Source organism: Magnolia sinica, chromosome 3 (assembly GCF_029962835.1).
Source record: "Magnolia sinica isolate HGM2019 chromosome 3, MsV1, whole genome shotgun sequence".
In the NCBI taxonomy this organism is placed as follows: Eukaryota; Viridiplantae; Streptophyta; class Magnoliopsida; order Magnoliales; family Magnoliaceae; genus Magnolia; species Magnolia sinica.
Window position 1 is genome coordinate 106543658 of NC_080575.1, and position 18713 is coordinate 106562370.

General features: G+C 40.6%; 2 protein-coding genes across 5 annotated transcripts in view; both read left to right on the top strand.

Moving 5' to 3' along the window:
• Window positions 1-15440, top strand: part of LOC131240571 (probable leucine-rich repeat receptor-like protein kinase At1g35710) — a 121562-nt gene extending 106122 nt beyond the window's left edge. For 3 of the 4 annotated variants that reach the window (XR_009168814.1, XR_009168815.1, XM_058238858.1), the window contains one exon: window positions 15209-15440. The gene's annotated coding sequence lies outside the window, so the exon portion shown is untranslated. The remainder of the gene's footprint in view (window positions 1-15208) is intronic. The other variant, XM_058238859.1, reaches the window with a different exon arrangement.
• LOC131240573 (MDIS1-interacting receptor like kinase 2-like) lies at window positions 340-10590 on the top strand. The gene is made up of 3 exons (XM_058238862.1): window positions 340-1113; window positions 1149-2927; window positions 10218-10590. The coding sequence occupies exons 1-3, from the start codon at window positions 450-452 to the stop codon at window positions 10574-10576; spliced, it is 2802 nt and encodes a 933-aa protein (XP_058094845.1). The 5' UTR covers window positions 340-449; the 3' UTR covers window positions 10577-10590.
• Window positions 15441-18713: the final 3273 nt, after the last annotated feature.

Below are 18713 nucleotides of genomic sequence, written 5' to 3' on the forward strand. Positions count from 1 at the left end.
GGCTTGGGCTCTGGTGGACTCAGGACGAGCTTTATGTAATTGTCCTGGGCCGGACTCGGCTAGACTATTTCAGCCCGTCATGGGCCCAAGCTAGATTTGCGCTTAGGTTCATAATTACAGGCCAGGCTTGGACAGAGCTCGGCCCGGACCTAATCCGGCCCATTGAAAACCCTAGGTCCAACGGATCTAATTTCAGCTATTATTCCTTATCTAGGTTAGTTCCACAAATTGCAGCGTTTAGATCGTGTGCGCACGCATTTATACGGGAATTCATATTTTGCGGCGCATGTATCAGTTAACTCTTTTTTTCTTTTTCTTTTCTTTTTTTTTTTTTTCTTTCCCTTTTTCGTAAGAGTAAGACAAGCTGTTCTTGTCCAGAGTAGCATCAACCTCCTTCTATAAATACCCATCCATCGTAAGTTCGTAACAGAGCATAAGCAACAACAGCCATGGCCATACAGAAATCTCTCTCTCTTGCTTTTCTTCTTTTATTATTAGAATTTCTTTCTTCCAATGCCTTTACAACAGCAGCAGCATCCACACTTGGAGAAGCAGAGGCTCTCATGGAATGGAAAGCCAGCCTCTTGTCACCACAAGCTCTCCAATCATGGTCACTTCCATCTGCTAATGCTAGTGCCAACACAATCTCTCCATGCAAATGGTATGGGATCTCCTGCAACGGCTTTGGAAGCGTAATAGAGATAAGCTTACCGAGTGCAGGCTTACAAGGTAAGCTTCATAACTTGAATTTCTCGTCATTTCCAAACCTCCTCCGTCTCAATCTCAGTGACAACACACTCACTGGAACCATCCCAGCTGATATCGGCACTCTTTCCAGACTCGTCTCCCTCAATATCTCCATGAATAATCTCTCTGGAGTTCTACCTCTTTCAATGGCTAACCTTTCTCACCTTTCAGAGCTTGACATCTGGTCTAATGAAATAACTGGGCCTATTCCTCCATCTTTAGGTAACTTGACCAGGCTGACAGTCCTCTACCTCTCTAACAATCAAATTTCTGGTTCAATTCCTGCACAATTAGGAAATCTCAAGAATTTGGTTGAGTTGTCATTGCAGAATAATAGTCTGACAGGTCCAATCCCTCCTGCTTTAGGTAATTTGAGAAACCTTACACTTTTGTTTCTTTAGGTAATTTGAGAAACCTTACACTTTTGTACCTCTACAGCAATCAAATTTCTGGTTCAATTCCTCTAGAAATTGGGAATTTGGTAAATCTCAATAAGCTTGAGCTTGAGAGTAACCTTCTAACAGGTTCTATCCCTTCCACTTTAGGAAACTTGACCAAGCTTAAACTCTTCAATGCATTTGACAACCATTTAACTGGTGAGATCCCAAAAAGCTTCAGAAATTGCACTAGTTTAACTAGAGTTCGACTCGAAGGAAATCAGCTCATTGCAAATGTATCAGAAGCCTTTGGTGTATACCCACATCTCTATTTCATGGATGTCAGCAACAACATGTTGTTTGGTGAACTCTCACCGAACTGGGGAGAATGCAAAAACTTGACCAGGCTACAGTTATCTGGTAACATGATCACTGGTAGAATTCCTCGGGAGATTGGGCAGCTGAAGCAGCTACGAGTACTTGGTCTTTCTTCGAACCATCTAGAAGGAGAGATTCCAAAGGAATTTGAGAGGCTAACTTCTTTGTTCAACTTGAGTTTAAATGATAACCAACTTTCTGGTCAGGTACCAAAAGAGATTGGAAGACTCTCCAATTTGGAGGTTCTTGACTTGTCAATGAATCGCCTAAGTGGTCCAATACCACCTCAATTAGGGGATTGCTCCAAACTCCGATATCTGAAATTGAGCGAAAATGATTTGAATGGAAGCATTCCATTTCAAATTGGTAACCTGGTATACTTACAGGATTTACTAGATCTCAGTCATAACTTGCTCAATGGAGAGATATCACCACAACTTGTGAAATTGCATGTGCTGGAAAAGTTAAACCTCTCCCACAACATGTTGTCGGGCTCCATTCCACCTTCTTTTGAAGCAATGTTCAGCTTGCAATCTATTGATTTTTCATACAATGCTTTGGAAGGTCCTCTTCCCAACAGCAAAAACTTTCAGAAGGCTCCTGCAATTGCATTCATAAAAAACAAAGGTTTATGTGGTGAAGTGCAAGGTTTGAGACCCTGCAATGCCCCTTCAATAAGGCATGGTGATGCAAGGAAAGGCCGCCAAGTTGTCATCTTCATTGTTCTTCCTCTCTTGGCAGCCTCGTTTCTTTTATTTATAGTCGTCGGCGTTTCTTCCATTTATTCCCAAAGACGAAGAAATAAAGAGAAGGTGGTTCTTGAAAGGAGCAGCAGAAATCCATTTTCAATATGGAATTATGATGGGATTGATGCATTTGAACAAATCATGGAAGCGACAGAGGGTTTCGACGACAAATACATCATTGGAATTGGAGGGTATGGAAAAGTTTACAAAGCAAATCTACCATCAGGCCAAGTAGTAGCTGTGAAGAAACTTCACCCACTTGAAGGTGGGGATCAATCCGATCAAAGAAGTTTTAGAAATGAGATTCGAGCATTAACAGAAATCCGCCATCGCAACATTGTGAAGCTTTATGGTTTTTGTTCCCATGCTCAATTCTCATTTCTAGTCTATGAGTACATGGAAAGGGGAAGCTTGGCTAGCATCCTAAGCAATGACAGAGGAGCTGCAGAGTTGGACTGGACTCTAAGGGTGAAGGTTATTAAAGGTGTGGCCCATGCATTATCTTACATGCACCATGATTGCACCCAACCAATTGTCCATCGAGACATATCAAGCAACAACGTTCTGCTGAATTCGGAACTTGAGGCCTGTGTCTCTGACTTTGGCACTGCAAGATTGTTGATATCTGATTCATCCAATTGGACTACGCTCGCCGGCACTTACGGATACATCGCTCCAGGTTAACTGTTAATTCATTCTCCACACTTTAAAAGTTTTATTAGCAACTGGTCTTTATTTTTTCTTAAGCTTTCCCTTTTATTTTATTTTATTTTTTGTTGGCAATTACATACTAAGGATCGTGCATAAGTTAACATGCTGTTGTCAAATATTGCAATCTAGGGCAACTGGAAGATTCCTTAATCCAACAGCTGTAAGAGGCCTTGTAAAGAAACATACATGGGTTTGTATTTTTACAATCCCCAAAGTCAAAACTAATATAATAATGCAAACGAAGATAAATGTAAGAATGCATTTTCTTTGCTACACTTGTGGTCCATCATTTTACATTATGCATGGTAGAGATAATGTGGTTGCATGGTAAGACTAACCATAGTTCAAGTTACCCAACTAACTTATGCATATTTTATCAGCTATTAAATTTGTGATGCTAACCATTTTTCTTAACTGTACATTTGTTGGCCACCAATTAGATGGATAGAATCCTCCAACAACTATAATTTTTGGAACCTATTCCATCTACAATATGGGCCATGCTTTTAGATGGTCTGGATATATTTACATGGATATTCCAAGTGTATGGATGGATGTGTTATCACTGTTTAAGAAATGATTGAAAAAACTTGTTACTTCTGGCCCATACGAATAAATGTGAAAATGATGCGTAGGGAAATAAATGTGGAAATGATGCATACGGAAATAAGGCATCCTTCAATGTTCAGCCAAGAGATCCCAAAGGATGGTTGGGTTTCCTCCATTGCACAAGGGTTCGACAGCTCTATGGTCCAAACCGTTGATGTGATGTCCCACATAGTGAATGCCCCACACAAAAAAAAAATAATAATAGTTCCAAGATCGAAAATCCTTGAAACAATGCCCATAGTACCCAATCATAGCCGATGAAATGTGCAAATACAATGATACCTACATACACATCAATGACTTAGTTTACACGTGCCAACTTCTCATGCGTTTGGGATTCCCGAGGCACACATAAAGGTAATCCCAAACATGTAGATGACCCAACACAATGATTAATCTGGTTCTTTTATTGAGCGGGCCACTACCATGTGAAAACAATGGATAGTTTTAGAAAAAATTGGCAACATACACAATATATATGAAACAATGGACCATCCGGACTTTTTCTGATGTAGAGCGGGTCGCAGACGGTTACATGGCCAAGATGGATCAGAAAAGGCCTGGTCGACGACAGAAGTGATCCAGACCATCGAACCTTAAATCGGGCGTATCTTGCAATCCGGAATGAGTTATCTGATGTAAAATATATGATTTTGGGGTAGAACGAGCTACTGAAGCCAACCAACCCCGCTATGCTGGGTTACGCAGCCTGAAATTGCGAAAAACCTCTGGATCGACGGTCGTTTCCCTGTTTTAATTTCGTTTTTACTATAAATAGTAAGTTTTAGTTTGATTATAACTCTTCATCCGTCGGGCTTTAGGAGTTGCGCCCAACGTGAAAAGAGCTTAGAATAATTAGGAGAACGGTTTGGTGAAGCCAAATAGGACACTTACTATTTTTGGCCGAAAACCTTGCGCACTAGTAGACATCACGACCATCTATAAATAGTAAGTTTACTATTTATAGTAAGTCGTGGATTCTAGGAGTTTGAGTTGTAGTTTGATTCTAATTTCTTTCCCATTGCTTGGTACCCCTATTTAAAGGGTTGTGAACTCATTTTTATTCATCAATTAATCAATTTCGAATTTATTAGAATTTATTTCTATTTTCTGCTTTCTTTCCTCGTGGATTCGAGAAGTCTCTGTGAGGAGTCCAGAGAAGCTCCGTGGATTCGGAGTAGTTATACTTATCACGTTCATCCCTGCGTCAATTGGTATTAAAGCGAGGATTCTCCTTAGGCTGATGGCAAACAATAAAGGTATGAATCAAAATCCTGTGGACAGTGATTCAGGGATTCGTTATCTTTCGGAAAGAATGGAAGCTTTCCACCGGGAGAGTCAGTTGACCATGCAAGGGCTGCTGGCAACTCTCGACCGTCTTGCGGATGCGCTACTTACGCCCTGAGCTCTAGCCGGTGCTCCACCACCCATAGTTGTTGTACGACACAACCCCGATTTTCGTAGAGCACTACCAGTGGCAAACCGTAGGGCTACACCAGATGATTCAAGTTCTAGCGACGAGGACCCTAATGAGGGTTTTGCTCGACGACCAATCCATAGAGGTGATCATCTAGATCGTGCTGAAAGAGACTATCGAGGTAAGGTTGAACTTCCTAATTTTAACGGTTTATTACGTATAGAAGATTTTCTCGATTGGCTAGCCGAAGTAGAGAGATATTTTGATTACATGGACGTGTCAGATCATAAAAAGATACAATTGGTAGCGTTTAAATTAAAATCTGGTACTTCTGCATGGTGGGAACAATTACAACTCTCACGAGCCCGCCAGAATAAGGTGCCCATCTCATCATGGCCACGGATGAGACGTCTTCTTCGATCACGATTTCTCTCTAGTGATTATGAGTAAATATTATTCCAGCAATATCAAAATTGCAGACAAGGAAATCGAACTGTCACAGATTACACCAAAGAATTCCAACGGTTGCTTACACGAAACGATCTGTCAGAATCTGAGTCACAGAAGGTGGTAAGATTTATAGGTGGGTTGCGACCGATAATTCAGGACCGAGTTCAGATGTACCCAGTCGGGACCGTGGATGAAGCAGTTCAATTGGCGGGTAGGGCAGAAACACAACTTGCAAGAGCTCCTGCTCGTCCATATCCTTCAAATCGACCCCCCATGACGAGTCCCACGCAGGATCCAGTGCTGCCACGAAGAAAAGATCCAGTACCTCAACTTCCTACAATCGCAAACCGTGATACGGGGAGCGGCTCATCCAGACCTCAACATGCAGCACCCACAACAGAAGGTCCGAGTAGGATTCCAAATCCTTATACTCGGCCAAGGTCGAACAATTGTTACCGTTGTGGCCAACCAGGCCACTTATCGAACACTTGTCCTCAACATCCCACAGCGCATGCACTTGACTATAAACGAAGGGGGCACTGAAGATGAGGCCGCAGAAGAAGACCATCGCTTTGATGAACATGAACAAACCACTGAAGAAATAGCAGGTGGCGATGAAGTGACGGGCGAGGATCGTGGCGAATTTCTAGTTGTGAGGCGATTACTGTATGCCCCACGAAAGGAATTACATCCACAGTGACACAATATATTTTGTACTCGGTGCACCGTCAACGGAAAGGTCTGTGATGTGATCATAGACAGTGGTAGTAGCGAAAACATCGTCTCGAGAGTAATGGTGGACAAGTTGCGGCTACCAACGATGAAACATCCTTCCCCATACTCAATTGGCTAGATAAAAAAGGTGAATGAGACCAAGGTAACTGAACAATGCACTATCTCGTTTTCAATTGACAAAAATTATAAGGATCAAATACTTTGTGACGTGGTTGATATGGAAGCTTGTCATATGTTACTCAGTCGACCCTAGCAGTCGGACCGTGATGCGACCCATCGGGGATGAGATAATGTCTACGTATTCGTCAAAGATAGTCGAAAAATAATCATTGCCCCTATGGCACCAGAGAACCACCCTGAAGCCTCTAAAGTGGAGGGGAGTTCCCTCTTGACTATTCGGGATTTCATGGAGGAATCCAAGAAAACTGGCGAGGTATACGCCGTAGTAGTGAAGGGCGAGGAAGAGGAACCCTCCAAGTTTAAGACTGTTGCTAAATAAATTCAAAGAAATCTAGCCTGAAGATTTACCTGATGGATTGCCCCCCATGAGGGACATCCAACATCATATAAACCTCGTCCCTGGGGCTAGCCTGCCCAATCGCCCTCATTATCGGATGAGTCCGAAGGAGTGTGAGATACTTCAGGGGTAAGTGGAGGAATTGATCCGTAAGGGTCTCTTAAGAGAGCATGAGCCCATGTGTCGTATCAGCATTATTAACGCCAAAAAAAGATGGAAGCTGGCACATATGTGTCAACAGCCGAGCAATCAACAAAATTACCATTAAATATTGGTTCCCAATCCCGCAGTTAGATAACATACTCAATATGCTAGAGGGGGCCAAGGTATTTTCTAAACTAGACCCGATGAGCGGGTACCATCAGATTCGTATCCGACCCGGTGATGAGTGGAAAATGGCATTTAAGACCAAGAAAGGGTTGTATAAGTGGATGGTCATGCCCTTCGATCTATCGAACGCACCAAGTACTTTTATGCGTTTGATGAATCAAGTTCTAAACCGTTCACTGGCCGATTTATAGTAGTATATTTTGATGACATACTGATATATAGCCAGGATGAGGCGGAGTACAGGAAACATCTCAGGCAGGTGCTACAGGTCCTACAAATTAACAAGTTGTACCTCAACTTGAAGAAGTGTAGTTTTTTAACTGACAGCCTATTGTTTTTAAGATTTGTTGTAACGTCCACAGGCATTCGTGTGGATGATGAAAATGTGCGAGCTATTAGGGAATGGCCGATCCCGACAAACATTCATGAGGTGAGGAGTTTTCACGGGTTGACGACTTTCTATCGTCGATTTTTGCGAGATTTTAGCACCATAGTCGCGCCTATAATAGATTGCATGAAAAAAGGACCGTTCCAGTGGACCGATAAAGCTGATAAGAGCTTTCATGAGATCAAGCATCGTTTGTCTACAACACCGGTCTTGGTGCTTCCTCATTTCGACAAATTGTTTGAGGTCGAGTGTGACGCTTCATACATTGGAATTGGAGGAGTGTTATCATATGAAAGCAGGCCGGTAGCCTTCTACAGCGAGAAGTTCAGCGAAACCTGAAAGAAGTGTTTGACTTATGAGCTTGAGTTGTACACAGTTATTTAGGCGCTGCAACATTGGTGGCATTATCTGAGTCAAAGAGAGTTTGTTTTATACACTGACCATCAAGCATTAAAGTTTATTAATAGTCAGACTAACGTGAATCGTGTGCATGCTAGATGGGTTACGTTTTTACAGGATTCACGTTCGTTCGGAAGCACAAGTCAGGGCAGTAGAACAAGGTGGTTGATGCACTTAGCCGTCGTGCATCACTACTAGTTACAATGAGCAACGAGGTAGTCGGCTTTGACTGTCTCAAGGAGCTGTATGCCGAGGATGAGGACTTCAAAGATTCTTGGATGAAGTGTCAAGAAGGTCACCCCAGTAACCTTCATATACAGGACGATTTTCTCTTGAAAGGAAATCGATTGTGCATCCCTCAAAATTCTCTGAGGGAGCAGATTATTCAGGAGCTACATGGAGGTGGCCTTGGTGGACACTTGGGACGAGACAAGACGCGGGCTCTTGTGGAAGAACGGTATTACTGGCCGCAGGTAGTATGCGATGTGGGAAAAGCTGTACAACGTTGTCATGTTTATCAGACTTCCAAGGGACAATCTCAGAATACGGGCATCTACACCCCGTTACCTGTGCCTAACGGTCCTTGGGAGGATTTATCAATGGACTTCGTGCTTGGTCTCCCATGAACACAACGCGGCATGGATTCGGTGTTCGCGGTGGTAGATCGTTTCTCAAAGATGACACACTTTATCCCATGCAAAAAGACCCTCGATGCAACACATGTGGCGAATTTATTTTTCGGGAGGTCGTTCGGCTACACGGGGTCCCCAAGACCGTTACTTCTGTTCGTGACACGAAGTTCATTAGCCACTTTTGGCGGACTTTATGGAATCGATTCGATACACGACTTCAATTCAGCAGTGCTTACCACCCACAGACTGATGGGCAGACCGAAGTTGTGAATCGCATATTGGGAAACCTCCTTCGCTGTATTTCAGGAGAAAAACCAAAGCAGTGGGATTTATCCTTGTCCCAAGCAGAGTTTGCATTCAACAACATGGTGAACCGCTCGACAGGGAGATCACCGTTCCAGATTATCTACGGACGAGTGCCTCGCCACACACTTGACTTGGTCCCTCTATCTAAGCACCCAGGCACGAGCATTGCAGCAGAACATATGGCAGACAAGATCATGGGCATCCATGCAGAAGTGCAGACCAAGCTACATGCCTCGAACGAGAAGTACAAGGAACAAGCGGACAAGCATCGGTGACAAAAAGTGTTCGAGGTGGGCGACCGCGTTATGGTCCATCTGCGCAAAGAGAGATTTCTGACCGAGATGTACAACAAGTTGAAAAATAAGAAGATTGGACCCGTCCCAATCATCCAAAAGATCAATGACAACGCTTATATTGTTGATCTTCCAGATGACATGCAATCTCACAGACTTTCAATGTCGCGGACCTAACCGAGTATCATGAACCAGAGCATGACGAGAACTCGAAGACGAGTTCATTTGAAGTGGAGGAGATTGATGTAGAGCAGGTCGCGGACAGTTACATGGCCAAGATGGATCAGAAAAGGCCCGGTCGACGACAAAAGTGATCCAGACCATCGAACCTTAAATCGGGCGTATCTTGCAATCCGGAATGAGTTATCTGACGTAAAATATATGATTTTGGGGTAGAACGAGCTAATGAAGCCAACCAACCCTGCTACGCCAAGTTATGCAGCCCAAAATTGTGAAAAACCCCTGGGTCGATGGTCGTTTCCTGTTTTAATTTCCTTTTTACTATAAATAGTAAGTTTTAGTTTAATTATAACTCTTCATCCGTCGGGCTTTAGGAGTTGCGCCCAACGTGAAAAGAGCATAGAATAATTAGGAGAACGGTTTGGTGAAGCCAAATAGGACACTTCCTATTTTTGGCCGAAAACCTTGCGCACTAGATGACATCATGACCGTCTATAAATAGTAAGTTTACTATTTATAGTAAGTCGCGGATTCTAGGAGTTTGAGTTGTAGTTTGATTCTAATTTCTTTCCCATTGCTTGGTACCCCTATTTAAAGGGTTATGAACTCATTTTTAGTCATCAATTAATCAATTTCGAATTTATTAGAATTTATTTCTATTTTCTGCTTTCTTTCCTCGTGAATTCGAGAAGTCTCTGTGAGGAGTCCAGAGAAGCTCCGTGGATTCGGAGTAGTTATCCTCATCACGTTCATCCCTGCATCATTTTCGCAAGATCATCCAAAACTTTGGCCAATTCTCTGCACCTCTCAGATGTGCTGAGTATGTCTTATTTGGCATTTGCGCAGTTTATAGAGATGTCTTGAAGTTAACAAGCACAAAAACTTCGAAGATATGAAATCTAGATTAAGAAATTGAGGTAAGTTCGATATATGATTAAGAGTTTAGCTATTAACGATTAAGAATGAGAAATGATCATGACTGAACCATCTTCCTTCTTGCAGAGCTTGCATATACAATGAGGGTAACTGAAAAATGTGACGTATATAGCTTTGGCGTTGTGGCACTTGAAGCGATGATGGGAAGGCATCCTGGGGAGCTCATCTCCTCTCTGACACCACCAAGTAGACAAGATACACTGCTAAAGGATATGTTGGACCAACGTCTCCCGGACCCGACAGCTGTGGTTGCACACGAAGTCATATTTGTGGTGTACATGGCACTTTCATGCATTCAGCCAGATCCAAACTCTCGGCCAACCATGCACCACGTGGCTCAAGAGTTGTCTATTGGTGGGTCTTCCTTTTCTCTAGGGCCATTCCATGCACTTGCATTACATCAACTCATGGATCTTAAAGTATAGTTGGGTGGATGAAAATCATCGCGGTTGAAGGTGTGTAGTGGCAAGAACATTAATAATGTGTGTTTATTGTATGAAAATCATCCTATATGGAGAAGGTATTTTTCTTGCTATGATATGTATGTAATTTTAGTGTGTGGAATTGGTGTTTATCTAAAATGTAGATTTTCAAGTGAAGCTTCTCCTTCTTTGTGGCTCCCACTTGAATGTTTGTATATCGTTTTTATTCAAAACCAAATGTTATAAAGGTATGTTGAAAGAATAAAAATGTTTCATTGTATGTGTGATGGTTATCTTCTAACTGAATGTCTTCTAAACCAAAGAATTTACCTTTTAGGAGATATTATACTTTTTTGAAATAATAGTTTTCTACTAACATATTATTAGGAGAAGAATGGGTATATTTATTAGTGAGAAAAGGTACCAAATGTGGTTTTGTTAATTGAAAAGGAAAAGAAGAAAAGAGAGAAAAAAGAGCAACAACTTCACACACCGGCAATGTGACTCAAGATAATTATACTATACCTCAAGTCAAAGTGTCCTCTAAATCTACTCCATGAATAATTGGTAGGATTCGAGAGCTGATGCGACCTGCTTTCTTCACCCATTAAATTAAGGTGACTTGCATAAGCTCCATGAGCCCATTTCTACTTTGAATCCAGCTTGGCCCATGGGCAAAGCTTGGGCCTTTCGTTTTGGTTTGGGCCTGGGCTCAAGTCATTTCAGACACGCAATTTCATTTCCTATAAGTATTCCATTCTAGTCATCCCCTAGACAACAACCCATTCTCCGTGAATGCATACAGCTGGTTTCATTTCTTTGGACATCTATTTCATTGTGTATGTGTGCCCCACTTGATCAACAGATAGATTAACAGCATTTAAATGCAAAATAATGATTTTATCAAATTTGGGCTGGGCAGGATCGAGTTCGGGCCTAACCATTTTTCGGGCTCAGATTTTGGGTACTCTGCTGGGCTGGTACGGGCCATGGGTCATAAGTATAGATCCGGCCCAAACCCAGCGAAGACAAACCAAATTTGAATCGAAAGTGGGCCTATGCCGAAGCCCAACAGAGCTTTAGACACCATAAACGGCTAAAGAGAGCATCGGAGTCGTTGGGTTGGAGAAAGGTTGCAGGTTTCTCTTCTCCCACTCCAAAGGGGCGACCGAGAAGAACACAGTCTCATCGAAGCCTAATATGGTAATTTCACTAATCTCTAACTCTAATCTCATCCTCTTCCATTTCCTCATGTAAGGAAAAAGAAAAGAAAATAAATAATGAATTTCCATTTTAATTTATGAGGGAAAGGGACGGGAAGCTTTGGGAAGAGAGGGAACAAGACACACACTCTTTGCGTACGCCAAAGCTTTCATCTTCAGAAGGGCCGATGCGCTTCTTGCGCTTATCCCGCTAGCCGTATCCGCAAGTGTACGTAATCTACCGACCCCCGCTTTTTTAATATTTCTGCAATTTTGGAAGCTCAATTCGGTTTTTATGCATTAGTTGGGTTTGGGTACTCTGCTTAATCATTCTTTGATTATTATTTTTCATGCGTTTTCGTGCAATCTCTACATTCGATGTGGATTAGATATTTGTGAGCTATAAATAGACGGTTAAGAAGTGAATTACAGCAACGGTTCACATTCTGACTAAGGCAAGTTCCAAGCCTAATAGTGGGGGGATCATCTAATCGAGGAGATTTTTATATTTTTATTTTTATTTTTAAGGGGTGCATGGTCCATTGACTGGGGGCTGCAACACGCCAATGGTCTATAGATCGCTGAACAATTGGGACAATCTTTTTAGAAATGAAAGTTTCTGTATACTGTGGAAATAATTGTGTCTCGTTTTCATGTTATGCTTCTAGTTTTTATTTGTTTTCCTTTTCTTTTCATGTGTTTGAATGGAAGGATAACTATTAAAAGGGGGGGTATGAAAATGTAACCTGAAATCATCAAGAAATTGAAACCATGGTTTCCTCTTTTCTCCCTTGTTTGTTTTGGATTCCAATTTTACAGTGATTCGATGTTCTGTCACCTCATGTTATCTTCTTTGCCTCAGAAGTCAGCAATGTCTCTTTTTTGGGAGAGATGAATCTGCACAGTTTTTCAAGGAAAATCTGAGAAACGGAAATTAGTTTGCAACGCTACTTTTCTTTTTCTTTTTTCGCAAATGGAGAAAAAGCGGGTTTCCATGGAAAGCAATTTCATTTCCAGGGTTTCCATGTTCCCAAACACCCCCTAAGTTATGTGTTTTTTTTTATTTTTTATTTTTATGTCTCCTATTGTGCCACTTTCTTATGGGAGAAATGAAACCTATGTGCAGCACACTAATTTCCTTATCTGGTGTAATAACGCTAATTGGAGAGGTCATACCAGACTGTTCATCTCATGGACCCACCATGGATGGATCATATCCTAAAATTTGCTAGATGAGATGAATCTATACCTTTCCAATTGAACTATTTTGTAAGGAGTGCTGTCCATTTCCACAATTTTTTTTTCTACCACTCATTTGTAGGTGGGCAGTTGGACAGCTAAGATTGTCCAACCAGTAATATTTTTGTTACGTTGCCAATCCATTTGGTAGCTAACAGCCTAACACATAACATCATGCATGGTGCATGGATTCGATAACCTCTTTTTCCTTGTTGACATAGGGCCTTTCTTTCCTGTTTAACGTATTAACTGTTTTGTGTCTCTGCGAATTAATGTTTAGGAATTTGGAGAGACTGAATATTCTGTTCAAACGCATATGCATAGAAAAGTGCACGAACATGTACACATGCATTAGCTTTTATGAATGGCTATGCTGTTGTCATGGCATTTTTCTCTCCCCTCTGTCATTATCATTCACTCCTGCACATAATGTCCAAAGTGTAATTGACTCGCAAGCTCTATGTTTGATGTTGAAAAACTCAGGCCCAATGAAGAAAGCAATCCTTTTGGTTTCCAGTTTCGTTAAAATGCAGCCAAGTTACTTTTGAAAAAAAATAAAATTTAATGCAGCCAAGTGGATTGTCTACTTGTGACATGGCAATTTTCTTGTGAAATCAGAATTTAGGTCAGGCGAGTCGATTGGTCCACCACTTTGTGCGCTTTACATGAGAGCATAATTTAGTGAGCATAATTTAGCAAGCTTAATGAGACAACTACATTTTCCTTTTCTTTGGGATCTTTTTTTTTTTCCCTACTTTTTTAATATGCATTTGTTGGTGATTGTATTCGAGAAGTCAAAGGAGGAATTCTGTTTCCCATTTCCCACCAAGAGGTATGAGAAATGTTTTCTATGACATCCATGCTTCCTGGAATTTCATGATGTCAATACTGACCAAAAAAAAAAAAACTCCATCACACTTTTGACACTTTCGTGCATTGATCAGGATCATAGATTTGGTGGGCCATCATGTGGATAGGACTTATGAGCACAAAAATCCTGATGACAAGATTATGATAGCCATTCCAATAGTGGTCTGAATATGGATAATTTTGTCACCATGTTGAGCTAAAACTATGCATTTGTTAAAGCAAATGCGTACGTGATGGACTGATCTGGATCCATATTCCTTTGACATCTTTAGCTAGAAATGTCGTAGAATAGTCTCCAAAGATGAAGTCACTGTGGAAATGATTCCCACCAGCCTACTGGTCAAAACTACTGATCAATCAGTCTCCTATGTTTCAACCAGAGGCAACACATGCCAAAAGGGAATCAACATGTTAAACACGAAATTTTATTAAAAGTAACCACAATGAGCTGTTACACACAAAGCCAAAGAGGCAGTTATCCTTTGGCAACTAAAGAAAAACCTAATATAATAAGAAATGACCAAAATGCCCTTGAATCTCATCACAAACATATAGGCTTATCTTAAACTGGTTGTACCTCACATAAACTGTATCAGAATTGTATGATCATGGGATCATTCTGAAGCTGGCTTGATAGTGACCAATTTCATGACGTTCTAATATTGTTATGCCCAGAAAGTAGCCCACCAAAAAGTGACGAAATACCAAAGGGAAACTTGTTGAACCAATACTGACTCAGTCTAACCCTAAAAATTAATTTAAATAAATAAATCCTATGAATTCAAGGACCATTTGTTTGATCGCATGGGCCCCATAATATATATCTGGCTGTTCATCTCATCAAACTTTGGATCAAACATAGATCATCAATCAAGACAATATGGATGGTTGGAGTAGTCAGGTCTTTGGTCAGCCAGATTTTGTGGCCTTGTGGGTGCAGCAAATGTCCACATTCAGTGGGAAAAACTCAGAACATTTGGCATATGGACCATTTCATGGGTCACAGTTTTTTATTCCTTTCTTTATCTTCTTGTAATGTATATAGTTTTAGCAGATTCTGTATGTTGTTTACTGATTATCTTAAAGAAACAGATAACCGGAGTGTGAAGGCCATTACGAGGAAGACAACCGGAATGGGAAGGATGAGGTATTTACATCATGTGCCTCAAAGGTTCAAGTGCAATTTCAGAGAAGGTAGTCTTTGCTTCATCCATCTTTGTCAAGATTTAACTTCTTTTCTCTCTTTCTCTCTCTTTGTGTTTTTTTTTTTTTTTTTGGGCCTAGCAGTTTGATAGCTTTTGAGACTGATTTTCTCCTTTTTTAGGGACCGAACTTCTTCCGAGGAAGACAACTGCTGCTGCATAGCGGAATTGCTTCAGTTTTGGGGCATGTCTCAAGTATCCAGTTCCTGTATTTGATCTTGTTGAATTTTATCAATTAGGTTCTTTTACACTGGAGATATTGCTATCTTCTATAGAGAATAGACTTTTCGACATCTTAAATTGCTGAATAAGCATGAAGTTTTTGTATTGGGATAAACCATTCTTTGGTATAAACATGAAGTTCTGATGTTGGGATAAACCATTTTTTCCTTTTCTGTATATTTGCCAGTTGCATTTTCTAGCTCAAGCAGGAGGATTTCTGTTGACCCTTTCGATAAACCTAATGCCCAAGAAATCAGAAAGAGCAAAAATAGGTTTGCTGGTCTTATGTTGAATGTTCACGATCTTGGTAAACCTTCAGTGACAGTTTGTGTCTTACCTAATATTTTTAGAAATTGAGTTTTCATTTGTAACTAGATGCATCATCTTTCATTTCGCTACTCAAATCATGGGTTTAGGGCCTGCAAGATGTTGCAAATTGTATGAACTTTAACCAGTTGTCGCTTTTCGTCTTTTTGTCAGCATTAGATTTTTTTTTATATACCTAATGCATTTACAAGTTATTACTGATGCTGCTGTTAAACATCAATCTGATGTTCACGTGTTGCCTGGTTATTAACTTCCTAATAGATATTTTGACTTCCTGACCTATTCTGGCCTAGGAATCTGCTATAGATAAAATTATTTAGTAACAACTAGCAATATTATCCTTGTAGCATGTTTGGCTTACAAATGCAGGTTGTGTTTCAGCTTTGACTGGTGAACTTGCATGTTCTTAATAAAATGGTTGACTTGTGTTTTTAGTGAACTGACCCATTTCACTGGGGAGTTTCAGTCCCAGCCAAAACCCGTCCTGTTTCTGTGATGAGTTCTAACAGTCTGGTCCATTCCAGGTCATTGCTGAGGCTAATCAAACTGGGAGCTCCTCATTGATCAAGTGAGTTTCATGTGATATTTTTTCTTCCTCTTATGGTTTCTGGATGAATTTGATTATTTTTCACTTTAGCCATACAATTGATGTAAATGAATCAGCTAGTTAGAACATCAGATCAGTGAGATAATTGATCATCTGAATCAACTTTCCAAGAAACTACCTTCCAAAATTGATAATAATATTAATAAAACTAAACTAAACTAAATGAGGTCTGAAACTTGAGTCAGGCCTGCTGCTACCATAAATATCCTGAAATGACAGCTTTGTAACTATTTCAGTTAGGATTAGGATCCCAAATCTGCCAATCTTCACCATCCCAAGAGATGTTCTGAACACAAAATCCTGACCCTTGACCACTTAAAATGCAGGGTATTAAGAATATAATTTAGTTGCCTTGGATAATTGAAAAGCCCGATCAGTCGTTGCACATCTATGTCAATCCTCCAACGTGCCTTGGATAAATTAAGAAAAGAAGAAGAAGAAGAAGATGATGAAGAAGAAGAAGCAGCAGCAGCAGCAGAAGGCTCCTGCAGAGGCATTCATAAGAAACAAAGGCTTATGTGGTGAAGTGCAAGGTTTGAGACCCTGCAATGCTCCTTCAACAAGCCATGGTGATGCAAGAAAAGGCCGCCAAGTTGTCATCTTCATTGTTCTTCTTCTCTTGGTGGTCTTGTTTCTTTTATTTGTAATCGCCAACTTTTCTTCCATTTATTATCAAAGAAGAAAAAAAATAGAAAGAGGGGTTCTTGAAAGGAGCAGTCAAAATCCATTTTCAATATGGAATTATGATGAGATTGCTATGTTTGAAGACATTGTGGAAGCAACGAAGGGTTTCGAAGACAGATACTGCATCGCAACATTGTGAAGATTTATGGTTTTTTTTCCCATGCTCAATTCTCATTTCTAGTTTATGATTACATGGAAAGGGAAAGCTTGGCTAACATCCTAAGTAATGATGAATGAGCTGCACAATTGGACTGGAATATAAGGGTGAAGGTTATTAAAGGTGTCACCCATGCATTATCTTACATGTACCATGATTGCACCTGGCCAATTGTCCATTGAGACCTGTGAAGCAATAACGTTCGGTTGAGTTCAGAACTCGAGGCCTGTTTCCCTGACTTCGGCACTGCTAGATTGTTGATACCCGATTCATCCAATTGGACCACGCTTGCAGGCAGTTATGGGTACATTGCTCTAGGTTAGTTGCTAATTCATTCTCCATGCTTTAATAGTCTTATTAGCAATGGGTCTTTTATTTTTCATAAGATTTTCTATTTTTTGTTGGAAATTACATAGGAAAGTTTGTGCATGAGTTATCATACTGTTGTCAAATGTGGCACTCTAGGGAAACTGGAAGATTCCTTAATCCAACAGTCGTAAGAGGCCTTGCAAAGAAATTCAAATCCCCAACTTTGTTTAACTAAAAAATTGTAAGGCATCTGTGAGTATTTAAAACTAATATATAACCATGCAAATGAAGATACTGTTAAGAATGTTTTTCCTTTGCCGCACTTGACGTCCATCATTTTTTACATTATGCATGATGGAAGTAATGTTGCTGCATGGTAAGACTGACCAGGATTCATGTTACCCAACCAACTTAACCATATGTTATCAGCTATTAAATTCGTGGCGCTCTCCATACAAGTTGCTGATAAATGATTGAAAACGTTCATTGCTTCTAGCCCATACAAGAAAATGAGAAAATGATGCACAAGGGCTGGGTTACTCCATTGCACAAGGGTTAGACATCTCTATGATCCAAACTGTTGATGTGATGCCGCACACAGTGAATGCCCCACACAAACAAAAGAAGTTCCAAGATTGGAAATTCTTGAAACATGCCCATATCACCCAATCCTTGCCAATGAAATGTCTAGATACAACGGTACCTATAGACGCATCAATACACTCTAGATTACACATGCCAACTTCTCATGTGTTTGGGATATATGAGGCATACATAAAGGTAGGCCTAACCATGCAAATGACCCAACACAATGATTAATCTGGTCCTCTTATCAGGCAGGCCATCAACACATGAAAACAATGGATAGTTTTGAGAAAAAATGTCAATAGTACACAATTTATGCATGTGGCATGCCTTATAAGTAGACCATCCTAACTTACAAGCAAGATCATCTAAAAGTTTTAGCACATCTTATGCAACTCCCAGATGTGCCACACACATGGCAATTTGCATATGCACAATTTGTAGAGATGCCTTAGGGTTAACAAGCAAAATAACCTAGAAGATATGAAACCTAGATTAAGAAACCCCTGTGAGTTTGATATATGCTTAAGAGTTTAGCTATTGATGTTTAACAAAGAGAAAGAACATGACTAAACTGTCTTCCTTTTTGCAGAGCTTGCATATACGATGAGGGTGACTGAAAAATTGAAAAATGCGACGTATATAGCTTGGGTGTCCCGGTACTTGAAGTGATGATGGAAAGGCATCCTGGGGAGCTCATCTCCTCTTTGTCATCATCACCATCACCTCTACAAAG